This window comes from Netta rufina, assembly GCF_964035555.1.
Source record: "Netta rufina genome assembly, chromosome: Z".
NCBI lineage: Eukaryota > Metazoa > Chordata > Aves > Anseriformes > Anatidae > Netta > Netta rufina.
Window position 1 is genome coordinate 5301678 of NC_140126.1, and position 21329 is coordinate 5323006.

The 21329-nt window shown below is 38.9% G+C and overlaps 1 protein-coding gene across 3 annotated transcripts in view; it reads right to left on the reverse strand.

The window, feature by feature from the left end:
- The window catches only part of UBAP2 (ubiquitin associated protein 2), a 117572-nt gene that overhangs the window by 70384 nt on the left and 25859 nt on the right, over nucleotides 1–21329 (reverse strand). For all 3 annotated transcript variants that reach the window (XM_084305177.1, XM_084305178.1, XM_084305176.1), the window contains exons 4-8: nucleotides 19619–19729; nucleotides 15906–16059; nucleotides 14195–14272; nucleotides 6039–6093; nucleotides 4760–4863 (exon numbers count right to left, since the gene is read on the reverse strand). In XM_084305177.1, the coding sequence (XP_084161303.1) occupies nucleotides 4760–4863; nucleotides 6039–6093; nucleotides 14195–14272; nucleotides 15906–16059; nucleotides 19619–19729 (502 nt within the window). The remainder of the gene's footprint in view (nucleotides 1–4759; nucleotides 4864–6038; nucleotides 6094–14194; nucleotides 14273–15905; nucleotides 16060–19618; nucleotides 19730–21329) is intronic.

Sequence of the window (21329 nt, forward strand, 5' to 3'; positions counted from 1 at the left end):
TTGCGATTGGTGTCAGAGCTGCCCAAGGGAGCTCAGAACCTGGTAAAACAAAGAAATAAAAGCCTTGGCAAAGCACGCCTGAGCCCCTTGTGTTCCTCACCACACCTTTTGGAGACTGGAGCTGTTTGGAATAACACTGGGACATTTTCCTAACGCTCCATGTGAACTTTTATCCATTGCTTCTACTCACAACTACACTTCTGTGCATTCACTCCTTTCCAACACTGAACACAACCCTTCACTCTTTTATTAGCTGACCCAGGCTAAGTTCATTATTGTCACTTATTAACACATTGCCTTACAAAAATCAATCCTTCCAACGTCAGGTGTTTTATTGCTCTTCTCTGACTTAAATCCCCATTGCTAACAGCTTCCTGCTATTGACAGGCTTCTAAGTCTGATCTTGCCACAAGTCTAACAATTTCCTTTTTGTCCATAATCCACCCTGGTGTTATTGTAGCTCCATAAATTCTCTTCCCAACCTTTACCCCCATGCTTTGTGAAGTATTACTGTTTAACGGTTCTGTTTTCCACTGAAATTATGCTTTGTGTTTTCAAGAATCCTTGTCTAACAGTTTCAACATACACTCCCATGTCTGACTGTTTTGTGTTTTCTTCTGCAAAAAAGATCAATTTCAGAAAGTCATAAAGCCAATAAGTATAAAATATGGTTTTGGTACAGCTTCAAATATTTTCCTCCAATTCCTCACTTCCTGCCACTTCTCCCTCCCCCCCCTTTTTTATTCAGCCCTATGTATTTGCCCCAAAATTATTTTATTTTGGTCTATCTCAAATATTAATAAAGTATTAACAAATATATGAGTATTAATAAATATACTAATCCTTTTCTTCTGGGTTACATCCACATCTTCAAATGATCTGAGTGATTCCTTTAAGTGTTCCTTCTGACTCCTACAGCAGTCCTAAGAAAACAGCTTCCATGAAACTTCCAAGCTACCCATTTCCCTTCCTGCCCCTGGACAGATACACTAGAATTTAGTTTATTTCTTTCTTGGTTGTCATTCTTCACTTTCAGAGTCATTGTAAGCTGCTTATAACCAAGGTGGTATGAATAAAGTTTTTCTGTGAAATTTATGAAACACTATCAAAGCTAAGGTAACAGTAAATTACCAGAATAAAATATCCATTGTTTATAGTCTACTTTGAAAAGTGAGCACCTCCACCCTAATTTATTTTTCAAGAACTGGTGCAATTTGTTGTTCAAGATCTCCCATTGACTTGAACAAACAGAAAAAAAAAAGGTAAGAAAATGAAAACCCAGCATGCCTCATGCCTCTAAGAAAGCATCAATTGAATTGTTCAAGTATCCCTTTTGGATAAAACTTGGTCATTTTGTTTCCCTCCACCTGTCCCTTCCCTTTGCTTTTCTGTAGAGTATTACTTCTATAAGAACTAGGATGCTGAATTATTTGGAATACAGTCCCTTCCCTTTGCTTTTCTGTAGAGTATTACTTCTATAAGAACTAGGATGCTGAATTATTTGGAATACAGTTACACAAAAACATTATAAACCATTAGGATTTGCCTTTTATTCTCTATTTCAACTATTAACACTAAGTTTTACTACCAAAGAGACAGCCAGCTGTTCTACAGAACTACACAACAATGCCTCCAAAAAACCCCCTCACTCAGGCTGCTGCGATTCCTCCAGCATCAGCAATGATTCACGGTACGAGGTTCTAGAGCACTTTGGAAGCACACGTGGAAACAACATTTCTGGAACAAATAATTTGTTTGTTTTTAATGGAAATTTAAGTTAATCCTCTCCCAGCACTGGCTTAAAGAGGAAATACTTCGTAAATACTCATCCTCCAAGTTTAAGTTCTCTGTGGAGCTGTCTTCAGAAAACATTTTAATATTCAAAACTGGCTCAGCGTCTCCATGTAGTTGCCCACTATATGCTTTTTACTGGAATTGCAAGCAAAAGACACTATGGGACTGGGTAATAGGGAATAAAGGATTTCCACTCTGCCTTTTCCCTGTTTATACTGTTATCTGACATTCACCAGCCTACTGCAGGCTTTACAGCTCTCCATGCGTACACTTGTCCTCTGGTTCATGTCTAGCATCTTCACACGACTCTTTACTGGGACTTCTGATCTGTAACTAACATAACAGCGCTGTAAATTAAAAGGAACTAAAAAACCCTAAACCCTAAAACCCTAGTAGGTATGTTTAACAAGCCAAATAACAGCTCAACTCTGTACAACCTGCTTCCTGCCCCGCACCTTGTCTGCGGCTCCTTCCCCCTCCTCTCTTCTTTCCCAGCACTCCCACTTCTGCTTGAAAACTGCTGCCCCAGCTGCAACCTCCTCTTTAACCACCCTCAAGATGCTTTCCAGCACAAGGTTGAAAGCCCTCCCCTCTCAGGTAAAACTAAGTTACTCAATTTTAAACCTACTCTTAATAAAAAAAAAACTGGGGAGGGGTGTATACATCAGATTATTTTCTGACATTCCTAGCACTTGTCTAAAGAAGAAACAACAAAATAAAATTCTCTGCCTATACTGATATGTACACACAGGCATTTTGACTTTGTTCTGTCAGTTACAGTGCCTTTGCACTGAAAGTAGAAGAAGATCAGCAGCAGAAAGGTATTTGGCATGCATAAAGAACATTCACAGTCATCTACTTCAGATTTCCACTCCACTAAATTATTGCACAGGAAACTCCCTACATTGACAAACACCCCTATATTGCAGGAAACTCCCTACACTCATACACCTAAGAGCCAACTAGTCCAAGCAAACCCCTCCTCACAGTCCCCAACATCCCATACACGCCTTAAGTTGCTTCACTGAAATCCAGTGCAGTTCTTGCTGACATGCATAGGGCCTAACAGCAAAAATGGACGTGGCATCAAAAAACAAGTTCCACACACACACAGGCTGGCGTGCTTTCAATCTCCACTATTTCCTTAGCAGCAAACCCCTTGTGTGGACACATTCACACTCTCCTGGGGATCTGTTCAGCTGCATCCACTCACTCATGGGCAGAATTTTTCCATTACTGAAGACTGAGGAGATGCCCACAAAAGGGAGAGGTTGCAGGCAGGTGGCATACAAAGGCTACACAGCTCACAGGGAGGGTCACCACCATTCAGGCTCACTTGGGAAGCAGAAAACAAGCCAAAGTCTTTTATAAACCACAGCCTCCTAACTGTGATCATTAATAAATAACCAAGGAATTTTCTACCTCTGCTCCAGCCTCCTCATGCCTTTCTTGCCTGTCTTTAGTCAGACAACCTTATTGCTTCCATTAAACCTTATTGCTTCCATTATGTTTGTGACAACGTATCTTGTCCTCAACTACCACACAGCAAGCATCAGCATCAGTGTTCTTAAGGGTATTTTTTAACTGCCTTTGTAACTCCTTACCTGATAAACATCTTTGAAAAACTAACATGAGTGAAAGTAAAAGGCATGCTCCTGTTTATGCTACACCACCAAATCTTTTAAAATGCAATTTCCCGAAAAGATGCCCTATTTCACAAAAGAGCTCCCCATCCAATGATCACTAATGTCCTCAGTGCCACTCTCCCACATTGGTCTGCCAGGAAGCAGTTCTTGAGTGACAAGACAGCTGTCTAATAAGACTGCCTGAACTCTGAGCCTCTTACTGCCTTGTCCAGTTACGTGAAAAGTGGTTTTTATGAAGTTTAGAAAGCTGCACCTCAAAGGGCTCACTGCAATGCTCCACAAAGCACACACTGGCCTCCAGTATCAGTCTTTTCCTTCCACACTTGACACAGAGGTTGTGAAAAAAAAAAATCATCTCAGCTGGCTTCAGTAATGAAGGGATCAGAAGAGTTACTCTTTATTGGGGCTTTAAAAACAAAAAGTCTCTCCTGTCAGCCAGTGTTTTCCAAGTGTGGATAATAACATACATGAATTTCTCCATCATGGCACAGCCTTCCCTTGGTCTTCATCTCCTGCCACAGGCTACAAGAAGCAACAATCTTGTTTTTCCATGTCACAAACAGGTCACATTCTTCATTTCTGAATCACCATGATACGACTGTGAAGTGGTTCCTTTCCAGACCGTCTTGTCTCTTGCCTTTAGCCAGGAGTGCACACTTCATAGAGCAACATACAGCTGCCTCTATCTTCAGAGAGGCAGACTGCTCTTCTGGCTTCTGTTCAAGTGCCTACTCATGTTATAGTTAATAATTCTCTTCAAAGGTGCCAGATCTTGGAACTCTCCTCTATCCCAGAAACTCATATGCTCAAGTTCCTATGTTGTACAGGCAGAGCTTCCACAGACATCTGTGTCACAAAGTGGATTTATATTTATCAATAGTTTTTCCTTTTTCTTCTACTTAGATATTCAGATCCTACTGCTCAATGCCTGTGAACCAATCGTTTTCAGTGGCACTTGCAACCTTAACTACAATTAGGTGAAATCTTAAGCAGCACTTAAGATTCTTTACATACAATTCTTTACATACAAGGTTCTTCCAATAACTCTTCCAATCACCCTTTGTCTCTTAAGGGATTGTTAGTGATAAAACAAAAGATTGCAAATTGCCTTGCCCTGAATTTAACTGGAGAGTCATGTGGGCTACAGCACCTGCTCTACAATTTAGCAGCAGCAAAGCTACAAAAATGAACTACTGTCTGTGCCACGTGAGATGTATTCACATTTTCACAAGGTAGCTGAACACTAACAGAACGGTTATTTTAACTGCAATTTGCTACAGGTCTTCATTCCAATCCTTCCACTTCTGGAAGCATCTTACCAGTTCCATCATCTGCATCATTCTGACCAGTCTCCCAAATCTCTGATTTTGTCCCAAAGCCATCAGTGGCAGAAGACTCCGTATAGTCTGCAGGGTTAAATGTCCTAGAGTTTTAAAAGTTAAGAAATGGAAGAGAACACATGGGTCATTCATTGAACAAAAAGTGCCATCATTTTTAGCTGAAGTTGTATTAGATTTAACATCTTGATTGCCACAAATATTTATCTTGATCATTTTGGTTTCCAAAGAATTTTTTCCTCTATGAGCAGACATGGATAAGAAAAGGGAGAAAAGAGAAAAGGAAGAAGAAAAAAAAAGCAAGGAAACTGTAGAGAAACCGAACCAGAACAAGAATCCCTGAAAATGCAGTTAACAGCATACCTACTTCTCCCCATCCTCTAAAGCATTAGATTATAATGCTTCATAATGCTTTATTATAATGCTTTAGCTCTAAGCCTTTCTCAGATGATAGTTTCTTGGTGCCTGACTGGTAAGAAACCAGTATTGAATAATTTCAGAGTACTACACTTGTGCAGACAGCAGTCAGAACATCAGTAAGATTTCACAACGCACTCCTGACACCAAGGCCAAAAACACAGATGCAGATAACAGGTGAAAGATTACAGAAGAACCTCCTTTCAGTTCATCATATGGACTGTGAACAAGAAGGATTATTAGAGAAGTAGAATTAGCCTTCTGTTCACCACGACATCACCAATGTTACATGAATGTCATTTAGGGCAAACACTGGCAGTAATGGAGGCTTGATTCTCTGAATCAAGTTATTCTGTCAAAAAAAAGAATCTTTAGAACTACTGAGTAACTACCTTTGATTGTTTTCAGGTACATGCATGCCCAAACAGTGAAAGCATGAAACCTCAAAAACAGGAGAGCGCTTATAATCACTTGTCTTCCTATTTTTATTTAGGACTCACACATTCCACTGAAACAAATACCTTTTCCAATGTACCTAGGACAATAAGCACCACACAGCACTTTGAGCCTCCTAGGCACTATGTGGCTCTTACTGATAGGTACAAATGGGTTTTTCCAAGTTTGATACATTAACATCAAGTGAACTTAGATTAGGGTTCTACAGATGTGTCCAGTCAAACACTGATTTAAGACAAAAATAATCCAGATATTAACTAACAGATCTATGAATTTTTGCATCTGTAGTGATTTATCATACATACAGCAATATTAATACATACAGTGGCAAACAGTCTTGCCACTGAGTTTGATCCTCCCCGAAATCTGTGCTCTGCATGTTTCTTACCCCATGCCTTGGGCTGAAAACCTCCCCGCTCCTCTCCCTCTGCCACGTCCAAACCCTAGGAGAGAAAACACCATTTAACAGCAACAGCAGAGAAGGAGCCGGTCACTAGTCTGTCACATTAGACAATACTATGATTGAAGCAAACTACCACAGAAAAAATATATCCTTCCCAAATTTTCTCACAGGAGAATGTTTCCCTAGCATGTGCAAGTCATACTGCATGTTTCAGTAGGACTTCCATTCTTCGCTGGCTTTTCTGTGATTAGAGAAGTAGCTCAAAGTTCTAACAAAAGGACTTACCTAAAGCCTCATCCCAAATGAGGCTGCCATGGCCAAATCAGTAGCCATTGTTCAAAAATTAGTCTCTAATTTCTCACTCTTGCTTACACAGCTCTCATAGCCCAGCCCTCATGCATGGTCTGGTCTCTCTAGAAATTCCTTGTCATTCCTTGTTGGTGACAAGAACATTTAAGTACACCATTTACTTCCTTCTTTGCATCAGCCTCCCTTGTCCACCTCTACCTTCTTGCACTTTCTCCTACCTGCAAACACATTTCCTTGCCCCTTACTCATAGTCACTGACATGATGCTTACTCAATTCAGATTACTCACACAACTCCCATTATCACCCATAAAAGTTTGTTTCTATTCAAACAACAAAAATTTGTTGTCCCAAATTTTGATTCCAGTCTCAGTTCACAAGCTTCTTATTCCAGTAAATGGCTTTATTTTTGCATGCAGCATAGTACCAACAAGGCATTAGATTTTATTACTTAAACGCCCATACAGTACAGCTCTACATAAACCCCTAGAAAGTCATTTCTTACATGTAGTATCTTCTACAATGATTCTATTTTTATGCTTTTTTTTTTAGGATATTAATATCTGAGGCCTATCCAGTTGTGTTTGGTGGTTTTTTTTTTCAGAATGACTATGATTGCTTCATATTACAAGGACAGGAGCAGGTCAAGAACTGCAGACTAAGAACAAAGCAATGTCTATTTTAATGACAAAATTATGCAATAATTACAAGTCAGCAAGCAACTATAAGTTTACCAGAATACAAATATTATAATCTTAAGTCAGTGATGCACTGGATCTCCAAACATCAGAATTACCTAGGATAGGCAGCTTGAATTTGGATCAAAATTACCCCTTATTTTCAGGGGACCATTTAAAATGAGTTAGAACAGTAGCTCCAGGACATGGTAAAACCAGTTCAGGAAGCTCCTTTTCTAATGACTTTCCCTCTGCTCACCACTCATTCTCCCCCTTGGCCTAGTTCACTGTGCAAGTTTTGAAAGACATTTCTGGTTATTTAAAATGTTTGCTACCTACATTTTTAAGGACTTCTCAGAAGCATCAAGATACCAGGATAGCTTTATCCACGTTTTGTCAGAAAGCGTTTACCCATACTCTATACAAGATACTGGTAGCTACAGGGAAGCTGTGAAAATCTGCAGAAGAAGGATTTCCATCTAGGCACACATGGTATTTTTGTGGGACAGGAACACAGAGGTGAAGTCTGGGGAGCTGGTCCATGGCATTAAGTGGTCACAGTCCCATGAAGACAGAAGCCAGTGCAGCATTTATTAATGGAGCACAGAACAGAGGCCAACATGTTTTTGGAAAAGCTCAGCTATGAAACAGATGAGGAGCTGCAAAACACAAACAGCCAAGCAGCAATGTTTGACTGAGGCAGACATCAGATATAGAGATATCAGCTAGAATAGCTAGCATGAAAGGAAGTAACGCTTTCCCAGCCTCTCAAGTTCAAAAATCCCAAAGACCAACCTTAGTATATTAAGCAGAAGATGGTTGTAGCAACTGAGGCATATGTAAGATGCTGTATCAGCACCTGCACAATAAATTACCAGCTAAAAGCAACAGTAAGAAATCTCTAACTTTAAAGTACTTTGTATATAAAGGAAACCACACTGTTTATGAAGATACAAGTCTTAGACTACTAGCCAGCAAAGATTTGTCTGTATCAGATCACTTGGGAAGCTAATCCTGAACTTGAAATTCAGTGGGTTCCCTTAACTTCACAAAACTGTGTCGATGCTTTTTAAGGAAACAAAAATTCAATAAAACTTTATCAAACGTAACTAAAACCATTCCAATGAAGACTAAATGGAAGTATCAAACCTTTAGGGTTACAGGAAACAGTGAATTCAAAGCTAGAAAAGATACTTATTGAGAACTAATTCAAAATATGGGACAGTGAGTACACACCAGTGAAAGACTAACTCAGCTCGGATGTGGAGTCTCATATATCATAGTCATTAATGCAAGATGCCCGCGGGAAGTGCTGATACTCTCTTTGACACAACCAGGTCACTAACATATTCTTAAATTCTCATGCTAAGAAAGTTACTTCTCACAGCTGCCAAAATTAAAACATGGCCTTAAAATACTTACAAGGCGCTATTTAACAATACAGAGAAGTTACAGTTATGAAGGAACTGTGAATTTCCATCATGTATTTGCAAGCTTTTCATGCTTTTTAACGGTGACTAAAAGGTCTGTGAGCAAACGGCGCTTCACACTGCAATTCAGCAACACAAATCCCAAGCATGCAGTTTCATAGCAGCTTAAACCCATTTAAATGAAAACTACTACAACAGAAGCCATCCTCACCTGTGATCCCAAGCTGTCATCTCTCTTGCACAGATTTGCAAATACAACCACTGACCACAAAATGACTATCAGAAAATAAAACGATTAGGTCATTGTTGGATCAGCTTTCTGAACCAGATCCCTGCTTGTTCAATGCCAGAAAAGCAGTCACCTTCACACAGGTGTCAGTGAAGATCAGGTAGACCAGTCATCCCCAGCTACCATGCTGCCTCCCCATTTTTTTTCTTTTTTGGCTTGGTTAGTTTTAAACTTAATCAATTTCCAACTGCATCAGGGGACAGACTGGATTAATTCCTCCCAGCAGTAATTCCAATTTACACTGGCAGAAAGGTTTAACACAAAGAAGATATGGTTTCAATTATAATGGTCAATGTTTCCAAAAGCTTCCACCTCCCCCTCCCCCCCCCTCTGGTAACTCACTATCATCTATTCTTCTATCAACGTTTTTAATCTACCCACAAAGAGAACAAGTGACTTGGCAGTAGCTCATTATATCTTCCACTAAGATTACAGGAATAGATTTTCTTACAATCAATCAGCACATTAAACACAAAAGCAACAACAAGTAAAGAATAATATTACTGCTCTATCTCATGTAAATGCTTGTAAAACTTCTTCATTCCTTTCCACTTGGATCTAAAAACAACAGGCTAAAACATCAAAGCAACACTGCTTACTCATTTCTGTTCCAGGAAACCAAGAGTGGGGAACTACGTTTAAAGTCGATTCCGATTAACATTCCTGCTACTGCCCTATCCAATGTCATAACTTTAAGTGATGAAATATTTAAAACATTTTGTTTTAACATTTTAACTCTGTTCAACTGTGTGTTGTTTCCTTTATGCTCTCCAGCATATCTCAGTCAACTAGGTTCACAATGGCATCACTTGGACACTTTACAGTTAATTTCTTGCATTCGTTCCAGAAAAGAAAGCAGCCGTATCCAGGCAGGTGGGGAGATCTTCTGCTTCCAGTAAAACACATTGGGAGCTCAAAACTCCCATCATCACAAAACGAGTGTTAACTCTGATACTTCCCTACATGGGAAGAATGGTTCAGCTCACTCAGAGCTTCTTACCCAAAACAAATGTACACTGAAAGGGTCCACAAGATGAATGTGTAGCCCCACAGGCTGAATGGAACTATCCCATTAATTTAATAGCCTACTTTATAGAAAAAATAGTTTACAGCCTTAAATCCTTCCAAGTGAACACAAATACTCTATTTCAAAACTAAGATTTTTACACTGATGAGTTTAAATTAGACAAAAATATTATCAAGGTTAAGAAAGAGGCCTAAGAATAGCTGAAAGGGAAAGGAAACAGACTGGAAGAGCAGGTAATACTCAAGAGCTGTGTTTATCTCAGACTACAGAGTAGTTGGACAGCCCAAACCCATGTTCAGGAAACACACAGCCAGCCAATCTCCAGTGGAAGATTAGATAACAGAGGCCTAAGCCCTATGAATAGATAAAGCTAAGCGTATAAAAAGCTCATATTCTGTGTACTTCATGCTACCAAAATAAACACCGATGTTCTAGGTAATAATTCAAATCATTTTTCTTATTAGTCATCATAAAGCTAGGAGCATCACATCAGTTTTATATACTGCATGTGCTCTAATAACGATCTTTAAAAGGAAGCACAGAAAACTTTCAACTCCAAATTTGCATCAAAATAAAAAAGTAACTTATGTTAAAGCTAAGTTCAGGTTAATCTCTTTAAAAAAATATGTAAGCTCAAAAAAAAATGCATAATGCTAACTACAGCAAAACTAAACAGACTTCAAACTGTGACCTTCAGAAGGTCTGCTCTGCATTCATGTTTTAGAAAAAACAACATCCTTACTAGTTCTGGCAAAGCAAATCCAAAACATGTTCTGTGCCAACTGTGCTAAGCTTTTAAAACAAGAAAATGTTTAGACATGCAATTCTGGTTACAGAAGCTCATTTTCTTCCCCATCACCTATTTTTTATTTTTTAAAAATAAGGAACAAAAAGAAATCACAAACAACTTAGACTGGTCTGATATTTACAAAAAGGATACATGGCTCTATTTTCTTACATAGCCAGTAAATGTTTGAAAGGTTCCTCGTCAAGTACTTTAAGTCCAAAATTAAAACCTCATGTTTTCCCTTTTCACTTTTATTTCTGTGCTGCTAGAATGAATTTGTTGTTGGTCTCCACATTTTTGCTATATGCACATTGCTCTGGAAGAATGAAAGGAAGGGAATTTAGGAACAGAATTGGAAGTGACAAATCCACTTTGACTTTGCAAATGAGGTGAGTTGTTACACATGAATCAACAATTTCCATGCTGAATGAAGCCAAGAAGTTCATCTACCTATGATATTGTCATTGGCTGAGGTCAATGTCTGTGGAAACATGTAAAAGCTGAAACCACACCACCATTCCTCTGGACACAGTCCTGATCTACAGCCATTTGTGGTTCAGACACTTCCTGAGCCATACAATTTACATAATTCACCAGCCTCATTCATTGGGCACTGTTTATCGTTTTGATTTGTTTTTTGTTGTTGTTTTGTTTTTTCTGTGTGTTTTTTTTTTTTTTTTGAATACATTTGGTCAAAACTCCCCATATATAAATTTTCAGAATCCACAAGGCCTTAAGTAGAGTTCCTCAGGTTAACTTCATATATGAAACCACTTCCTGAAGTTCATTCTGATCCTGTAACTTACTGTTTTAATACCCCCTCCCTCTCATATTTGCATGAGTAATTAATTCATTTCCCCACAGAACTTTCTTGCTAGAAACTTTACAGGTCTCTACCATAACCCTTTTCTTTTGCAGCCTGCAAAGTCCTACCCTGCTTGTTCCTCACATACCATAAAGGCAATCTCGCCAGTATCCTTCAAAGCCTTTTTTCTTGTTCTACCACTCCCTTTTCAACATGGGGTGGAAGAGGGGGGAAAACCAGACCTGCACTTAAAGCTGAACATGTGGGAATAGTACGAACAGCAACATCAAGTATTATGCCTGTACAGTTCTTTACTTTATATAGCACTGCAGCTGACTGAAACACAAATAAAGAGAATCTTTCAAGAACCAAGAGTCTTGAAGATATAACCATCAAATATAACCATTTGGATATGATTATCAATCACCATTATAATTTATTTTTTTTACAGCAAAATTAAGCTCATTCAATAAATTCAGCTGTAGAAAGATAGGTTTTTAACATCACCTTCCCATCTAAGTTCCTTGACTCCTCAAATCAAAGTTTACGCACAGTTTAGCAAGCACAGATTAACAGCTGAGAAGCAGAGCAATTCCAGCTGGGATGTGTCCCAAATCGCATCCTGCCGCACCCTTTGCTTTCTCTTAATCACTCAGTAATGCATATATCTACTTCAAATCCCTGCTCTCCTGTGTTCCAGCAACCAGCACTGTTTATATGCTGTCTACCTACTACCCTTTAGAGTTGCAAGGAATGTCACAGTCATTAACAGAAGATCTACTGCACGAGCTAATGCCTACAACACTAAAGCCGAATTCTCAGAATCAAGCTTCACTTTTTTTCTTCCCCCAATAGATAGTACACTATCACCACAGAATCAATCCCACTTCTGCTGGTTTCAGTGCATGTCACTTCTTAAAATTAGGTTTTTCTACAATGAACCAGTAATGCGATGGCCCAGCAAATCTCCCCCTAGAAAGCAGCCAGTAAGATAATTCCAGCCTGAGAAGGTACCTTAAAATAGCTAGAGTGCGTTGTTTGGGTATTAGCTGACCCCTAATTTTGTATATGTTGCCTAGATTCCTACGCACAAATTGCATGAAACATTTCTAAAAAGAGGGTTCTGTTGTGATTACCAATCTATCTACTTTTAGCTGAAGTACTTTATCCCCAAATCTGACTATTTTGTGTAACAGCAAATAAAGACTCCTGAATAGAACAGCAAGAAGCTTTTTTAATATCTACTAATAACCAAAGAAAGAAGGTCATGCATCCTTGAAATATTAAGTGAATTACACAGCTTTATGTAATTCCTGCCGATTTCAAGGGCTTGCATTATAAAATTAAATTAGGTATAATACACACACTTGTAATATAATGATCCTTAGGCCATTCAAAGGATTTATCACAGACAATTGAGGAGACTTCATCAAGATACTTGTTAACATGAACATAGAGTCTAAAGTATTCAGTAGATACAGACACACTGTATACAGTAACTCAGTGAACAGAAATTGGTTTAAGTTGTTCCTGTTTCTTCAGTCAGGTATGTCAGTTTGATACTGATGATTTAAGTGCCATGTGATGATTTAAGGCTTGAGACATGACAGTATGTCTTCATCTGGAGAACTACAGAGTTGGCAATGAACATAATGAATTGTTCATAAAACAAATCAAAAATAGACAGAACTTGAATATAACCTCTGAGTTCCACCCAGTAACTTAAAAAATCCTACCTTTTTATTTACGACTTGTATAAAGAATTATTTTATAAAGCAAATACTTAAAGCCTTAAGTTCCACCTATGACGCTATATGCCACACCCTCCCCTGCAAAGCTAGCTCTGCACAAGCCATTTCATGCGTGCTAATTACATGCACAACCAAGTCACTCACAACCCTCTGGAAGCTACGCGTCTTTGCATTTTTCCACTCCTTCAAGATACAGATTTGGAGACAATGAAGTTGGATGGGCCAGTCACTGAAAGCCTTGTTACTGGATATTCCAAAGAGAAGAGTCCTTCTGAAGGTAGAAACGTTTTTCTGCAACTCAGACATTACTAAGTTTGTTTGCCCTGCTGTGCACTTTATCAGTTTAACTTCACACCCATCTCTCAGTACAACCCCAGGTTACCCATTTCCCTTCCTCTTGCTTCAAGAAAAACAAGCTTCTTTCCACTCAGTCCCATGGAAATCCAAACAAACTATGCATCCCTTGATTCCACACCAAGTCTATTGCCAACATCTTCCCTCTCTTCTTCAGGGTGTGCAATTCTACCTACTCCACAGCTCTCCTCATCAACAACTTCATGCCAAACTTCTCTCACCAAAAAGCCTCCAAGGTGGCTAGTGCTCTCTGACAGGGTACCAAAAACAGAACACAAACCTAACAACAGGATCCACCCCAAAGAAATGGCACAAACACACATCAAATCCTTCCCCCCCAGGAGCTCCACAGATGGAATCTTGTACTCTCCTGCTGCCAAGGTACATCTTGAGGAGCCCAGTGCACTCCAACCCCCAGGCTGGCATTATTCAATCTAGGAAAACAGCTCTCAGAAGCAAGAGCACACCAGCCTACCACACAAAAAACTGGTAAAATAATTGATACCAATCACCTTTAAGTCATTCTAAGACCAAACAATAGAAAGGATTATGGGGCATGGCAAGTACCTAAATTAAAGGTGGTTGAAGTGCTTATGGAATCAAAGGATAACCAAATGCTTAAGCTTTTTAATTGAACACATAAAGGGTGTCGGGGGGAATTCCATTTCAGGAAATGAAATCAGGGCCAGTCCCCCACCAATGCCACCATCTCACCTCTCCCACGGCCACGTTTTCCACGGTCTGAAGGCCTGTCTCCTTGATTGTTGTCCACTCCATTCTCTTCAGCTCTAACTGTGGAGAAAAGACAGCTTAAGAGAAAATTTAGAGACTCATACATAAGACAATATAGCCATCTGCTTAAATTGAATCCCAACATGGAAAGGTAAGATTTTCAGAGTGGCATTGTCAAGATATCTGTCACCGCTCTTCTTTGCAGGCCTAGCCGCAAGCAAGTTGCTTACTTGGAATTTGACAATTAAAAAGGGAAAATATCAAATAAGAGAGAAACATATCAGACACTTTTTTTTGACGTGCAGTGTTTTGCAGCCTACATTATTATATTAATTATAATCTCACCTCTCTAAATTGGGAATAAATGAATTGCCTCAAACTTCACTTTCTTGATGTGTTAGTTGGCAACAGTGAAAGAATAAGGAATAACCAAGAACACCAGATCTCCTGTCTGCCAGTGTCACATCCCTCCGCAACCAGGAGAACTTAACTCTCCTCTGTATTTAAGTCAGAGACGGATGATGACAGAAGGCTAGGTGTTTGAAAAGCACTGCAATTTCTACTTCATGGGAAACTGCTGAGTAGGTATTCTGAAAGATGGCTGGCTCCCTGAAGAAAAAAAGATGACTGTCCACTTAAAACACTGCTGAGTATTTTGTACTGCACAGTTTGTCCTAATAGCAGCAACAAAACCATTAACGCATGCATAAGAAGGTGGAAAGGAAACATCAAGATCTAGTAACCATCTGAAAATCTTTACTTTCAGTTTAGGAAAGAAACAAGCAGCATCTAGTTCTGGCAAAAATCTTGCCTCTGACTTTCATTTTTGATGTTACTCTATTCTAACAAAGCTTCACAATGCCTTCAATGGCAAAATGTTTTAATATATTCCAATAATTTAAAAAGTCAGCTAATATTGTAAATATTTTCCCCACTTCTAAAGGAAAAGTATTATGTTTTTTTCATCTCTCTCCATTCTCTGCTCATTTATCAGTGCTGTTGATGGCTCTTATAGGCAATACGCGCAGCTTACACATTGCTGATAAAACTTAGAAGAAAAAGGCTATGTAATGGTAATTAAATGTGATACTACCTAATTCGGAAAATATTAGTCCTTCTTTACACAACGTCCTATTGCACCTATGCAAACTGTAGCCTTTACTTTTTAATGTTTCAGTTCACAAAGCACTTTCTCTATTGTAGTAACTCACCTGTGGCTGAGTTACATCAGTAATATTTGTTAGAGATTAATAATGATCCCAGTCTTTTCGTTCCCCTTATGAGAAGATGAGAACATCTTCAGGTTCTCCCTCTCATAAAAGGAGATGCAGTCAAAGCGGGGTATTTTTTTCATTAGAAGAAACAAAAAGGTGTATCAGCTGTGCAGTGAAATACTTGCTCTCAAGCAGTCTTACAAAGACTCAGTTATAAAACTTAAATAAAAAAAACAATAAGTACAAGATTAATAAATCAAAAAAGGAACTTAAACTTAGTTCTCTGAAAAACAGAAGCATAGACCATCCCAAAACTAAGTCATCAAGATCAAGCATACCTGTCATGTAAACAAGTTATAACCACTTAGGCACTGAGCTATAACTCTTGATGTTTTTATTCCATTAAGCATTTGCTCTCAACCAGCTGCACCTGCAAGAAAAATGCCTGAAGCTTTTAAAAATGAACCCCCTGTACGTACACTCTCGGCCACGGCTGCCTCCTCTTCCCCGTCTGTTGGAACTTCCCCGTCCACGACTCACTTCTCTGTCCCCTCGTTTTTCTCTGTTCTCTTTGTTTTCTGAACTTTCTTTTCCAAGGCTTTTCTTCTTTCCCCCTACAGTCTCCCAAGAAGTCTATTTGGATAGAATAGAATTAGAAACAAAAATCAAAAAGGAAGAAGCTTCTCTGTATACCTCTGCCTCTCACCCCTCCAGGTCATGGGGAAAAAACATGTATTTATATAATACCACACCAATAATACCTCCGTAAATCTAGCAAGGGAGCAAACATAGAGCTATCTTTTCTTACAAGGAAATGAAAAAATATCTTCCAAGCATCATTTAACAAGACACTGATGTGAAGAAGTACATGGTCTACGGAAAAAAGTTATCCAGACATACTCAAGCTCAAGCAGCAAGAGACAGAACAGCAGACTAAGAATTTGAGAAAACTGGGGGCATAAGACAAAAAAATCCTTTTACAGCTACAGCTCATCACATTGAGCAAAATTCAAGAAATACTATGACTAAACAAGACAGAGTACCAAGGTACAAACAGATCTCAGCTTTAATATAAAAATCCAACCCCAAAATAAACTCAGAAATAATATCAACTCCATATGAGCATCTGTAGGAGTTGAAAACAAAATGACTAAAATACTTGCTAAGAATAGCACAGCAACTCATTATGCAATTGCATGGTTAGTCTATTGAGCCATAGTTGCAAAGCAAAGAAGAAAAGGTATTATTTGTAAACCATTAAGATGGCAGATGCCTTTAATGTCTCCACCTCTAGGAGCTTATAGTCTGGATAAGGTATTCAAGCACGAAAACTGCATATGCAGATAAGGTGCCGTCAACTGTGAAGCACTAGATAAAGCCCATGGCTTCACAACAGGCATCAAAAAAAGGTTGGCTATCAGTAATTTGGGTCCTGTGATCTCTTCTCAATTCAGACAACAGCAACTTAAAAGCCCTCTCAAGGTAGGCAGTGAGCAGCTAATCCAAACTGCCTAGAATTTAAAAAAAAATAAAAACGTTACTGAACAAACAGGTAGGCAAAACAGTTTGCAAGTATAAACTCAATGTTTTAGTGTCTTGTCTGAGAGATTAAGTACTAAAAGAGAATGGTTATTCATTTTTTGTAGAGGTACAGGTGAGAAAGAAGCTCAAGTCAGTTTTCAATTCCATCTCTGGTATTGAAGACTACACTGCCACAAGACAACTTGGCTAAAGCAGAGATGGTGCTGATTAGAAGAACAAAACTACTTGTTTAAGCAATGTCACATTATTTGTATGACAGAAAACTTGGTCTCCTCCGGTAACTATCACCCAGCTTCACATGGCACAACCTGTGTAACTGCATTGCACGCTAAGACCCTCCAAGAGTTTCAGAGATACTTTAAAGGACAATAAATAACTGCACTGACAAGTTAAAAAACAAATCTAGATGGTTCAGAATGCACTGTTTTGCTAATGGGTGTGGTGCCAAGTGATCTTCAGTTGTTTTAAGAAATCTCCAAAAACGGATGATTCCACAAATCTTAAAGAGACTGTAGTAAGCCTCTTTACTGGTATTTAGATCATATGAAGAACTATGAAAGCATCAGATCCACGCTTTACCACAAGGAAGAATTTCAGACAACTATAAGGATTTCAAGATTTATGAAGTTATTTACTATTATCTATATAAGGAGAAAAATCAGTATCATTTGGAAGAAAACTTTGAGAAGTTCGGAATAGCACTGTCTCTGGACATGGGTATGCATCATAGACCATCAAAACCTTTGCAAACTACAATTTCAGTTGAGGATGCCTGAGGCAACCCAAATTACAGTTGAGGACCTAGCCCATGAAAATATGTAACAGAAGCCTTCTCGCTGCCCTGATCTTGGGATGTAGGCGGAAAAGGAATCTGAAGGGTTCCCCCTTTAATCCACCTTCACAAATTTTAGAAACTAAAACACGGTTGGGCATAAAATGGCTCTTACTCCTGTAGGAAGCTAAATGAACACAAGTCTTGGGCAAAGAAGCATGCCCTTCTCTACTCTCCTCCGAAGCCAGACTGTCACAACAGTTGCAACTGAAAAGTCTTTAAAAGAGAGTACAAAGCCTTAAAGGATCACAGTGTTAAAAAAAAAAAAATCTGGCGGAGTATCAAAGAAATTATAAATAGACTCCATAGCCATTACTCCCTGCTCTTCTAATTCCTCAAACTGGATAGATACATATTCTTCCAAATGAGGTAAAAAAAAAAAATACATAGTGCATCAAAGCCAAGTGAAGCTAGAAAGAGATTCAGGAATCTGCATTCAGAACAAGTATTACATCTGCTTCCAACTTTATACCAAATCCATCGTGAAGTTGTTTTGAAGTATAGTGGCCTCACAACAAACCCTTCAAGTTGGAGGTCCATACTTCCATAAGGAATGTGCCTTCACACACTGATGTAGACCTTTCTAATTAATATTTTCCTCCTTCCTCATTAAGCCCTTCATGTTCTCTGTATTTGAGTTGCATTTTCTATACTGAGAACAATGGGTTCAGAGGGACTTGCCAACATAGCAGAACATGGATATGTTGTTGGCTTTTACTGATGGGTGAGTTCAGAGAGTTTCTTCCATGTCATGATCATTTATAAGTCTGCTGAAGTAAGAAAACATTTAACATTCTCTTCAACCAGAAGACTATTGTCAACTAGAAGATAAATACAAGAGAACACAAAAACAGATAGCACATTACCAAGATAGATTTAATCCAGGTGAGGTTCTCTCTTATCCTATCAACTTACCAACCCACTTGGCATTACACCCTTCTGTGCTTAATAAGAAAGTCCCCTTGGTTAGAATGGTACGTGGCCTAGATTTGGGGTGTAGGGGGTTTGTTTCCTAATTAATACTAAGCAATAAAACACATCCTGATAAATCACAGGAATTACTGAACATTTGACAGTAAAGTAAGGAAGTCCAGGCCTTTTTCTCAATTTATGAGAGAGAGAGTCTATTTGACTGTCTCAGATAAGCTGTTAGAAGTCCTTCCAGCAAGAACTTCAACCACAATTTCCTGAAAACTCCTGGGATAAAAAAACATGCTATGAAACCTTAACATTGTTCCTATATACACAGTTCAGTTTCCTCTTTCGCTTTCTCCATAAAGTAAGCCTAATGAGCAACACAACAACAGAAGCAACTACTTTCTGTATTCTCTTGTGCCACTCTTAGTTTTTGATGCATCTTTCAGATGTGGAAACCTCCTCCACCCTCAATACTTGCAATGGGTACCTACAAAATTTACGTGATTTCAAGTATACGCCTTCCTTTTTAGGTTTACAAAGATTTCCCTTTGTGGAATATGGTATCACCTCAGGTCTCATGATTGTGGAGGTGATACAGAGTAACTGCAAACAGATCAGCAGAACACAGGACAATGCCCCACTGAGCTCTGCTGCACAGAAAATAGTAGCTCGTCTATAAAAGCTGGACGACTCTGTAGGAGACCAGCAGAACACCCACAACATTTTCAAGTTTCAGCTTTTATGCACAAGACAGAGAAGCTTCCCTGATGCCCATTTCCTCCAGAGGAATTTCAGTGGAGACATGGAAATCAAAATCTTCTTAAATATGACTTTCCCACTCATTTTCTCAGCGTAAGCAACAAGAAATAAGAGCAGTTTAATAGAGAAGTAAAACCTTACCGTGTCTGAACTTCCTTCCAGCAGTATGTTGATAGCTCTGTTCACATCCCCGTTACAGTCGTGTAATGCCACTATGCACTCATCCTGGTTTTTCCCCGTCACTTCCATAAGCTGGCAGTAAAAGTCACATGTTAAAATATCCAAAGTATCATCATAAGAGATTTGAAGAAAGATTCATCATAGATTTGAAGAAAGTATGCAGCTACTGTGTCAGAGCAATCCAAAATCCTAAATAAAGTTATCTACATTTCACAGATCTGCTTGGGGTTCAGGTAAGAAGCAGGATGAAACAGAAGTTTAAATAGTAATGAAGAAAACACCCTCTTGCACTTTTTTCCTTTAAGTCTACGGTTGCAAGCAAATGCCGTCACCCTAGAGATACCTGTATGCGGGTAAAGACACCAGAAACCAGGACAGATCCTTTATCTCCCCCCTTTATCTCATTGTGTGTGCACAACCATAAAATAAACTGTGGTAGAGAACAGATCCACCCGGAAAAACATCCAGACTGAGAAAGAGGTTAACTTCTCCAGTCAGCTCAGCTCCTTCAATCCGTTGTAGCATAAGACCACACAAACAGGCTATGTGATGACTGCTTAAGGAGAGCTGGTACTGAGCTATGCTTTGTGGGCCTGCAGTACACAACCTGAGGAGGGGGGGAATGGATATAAACAGCCTGTCAGGGGGCATACAGTACCCCCACACAGAAAAAAAAAAAAAAAACATGAGCTAGAAATATGTATGTACATGTGAAATGTTGTACATTTCCTAAGCAGAATTTAACTCTTATCATTCTTCCAGCCGGCAGAGCTACAGGCACTATTGTTTGAGGTCCCTTTGCTTCAGGATATATAGGACTTCTAGTGCAGCAACAAAACAGGTTTATAAACAAGAACAAAGAGCAGTTAACAGTGACTGAGAGGTTTTAAAAAGGGAAGGAACTCGGGAAATCTGCCTCTGCTCTGTCAACGCGTTCACAATAACTCTTCTCTCCTTCTGAGTGCATTCCTACATTCTACATGAGTTGTGACATGCTCACTAAGATAAAAACACCAACACCCTGAGCAGAACAGGTAGCTGAATCCTCAGTACTGCTTGAATTAATGACCTCAGCTCTAACAGCATAATGGAAGTCTGAATATATATATCCAAAGCTCAGCATGGTAGAGGAAATGGTGTGAGATTTCATTTTCACAGTGTAATTCTACCGTTTTCATATACAGATCTTGGAGGTCAGGTTAAAAAAACAACTACACACCACACACCAATTCACCTTTAAGCTATGACTAAATTTTTACTTTTCCTGAAAAACAGCCAATGTTTTAGTAAACTCCGTTTACACAGGTGACAAATTTCTCCCCTGTGCATGTACATGCAGGCAAGCTGAATGCACTCTTTATTCTAAAGATCATTAAGTATTAGGACCGTATTAGAGATACAGAATCTGCAAGAGACATCAGCACAGATGATTTTTGGCTGAATGGCTCATCTACAAAGGACAATACACTAGTTTAACTACGCAGCCAGAGCTGAATTACCACACAATGTCTTATAAACAGAATTTTACAATGCAATAAGAGCACCTTTTCCTAGTTAAACTAATGTAGGTCCAAAAAAGATTTCATCTAAAATCAGAAACAGTCGCTAATTCCGAAATGTAAGCCACCGTAGAGACACCTTAGTGCAGGGCATGGGAAGTCTGTACTGTTAG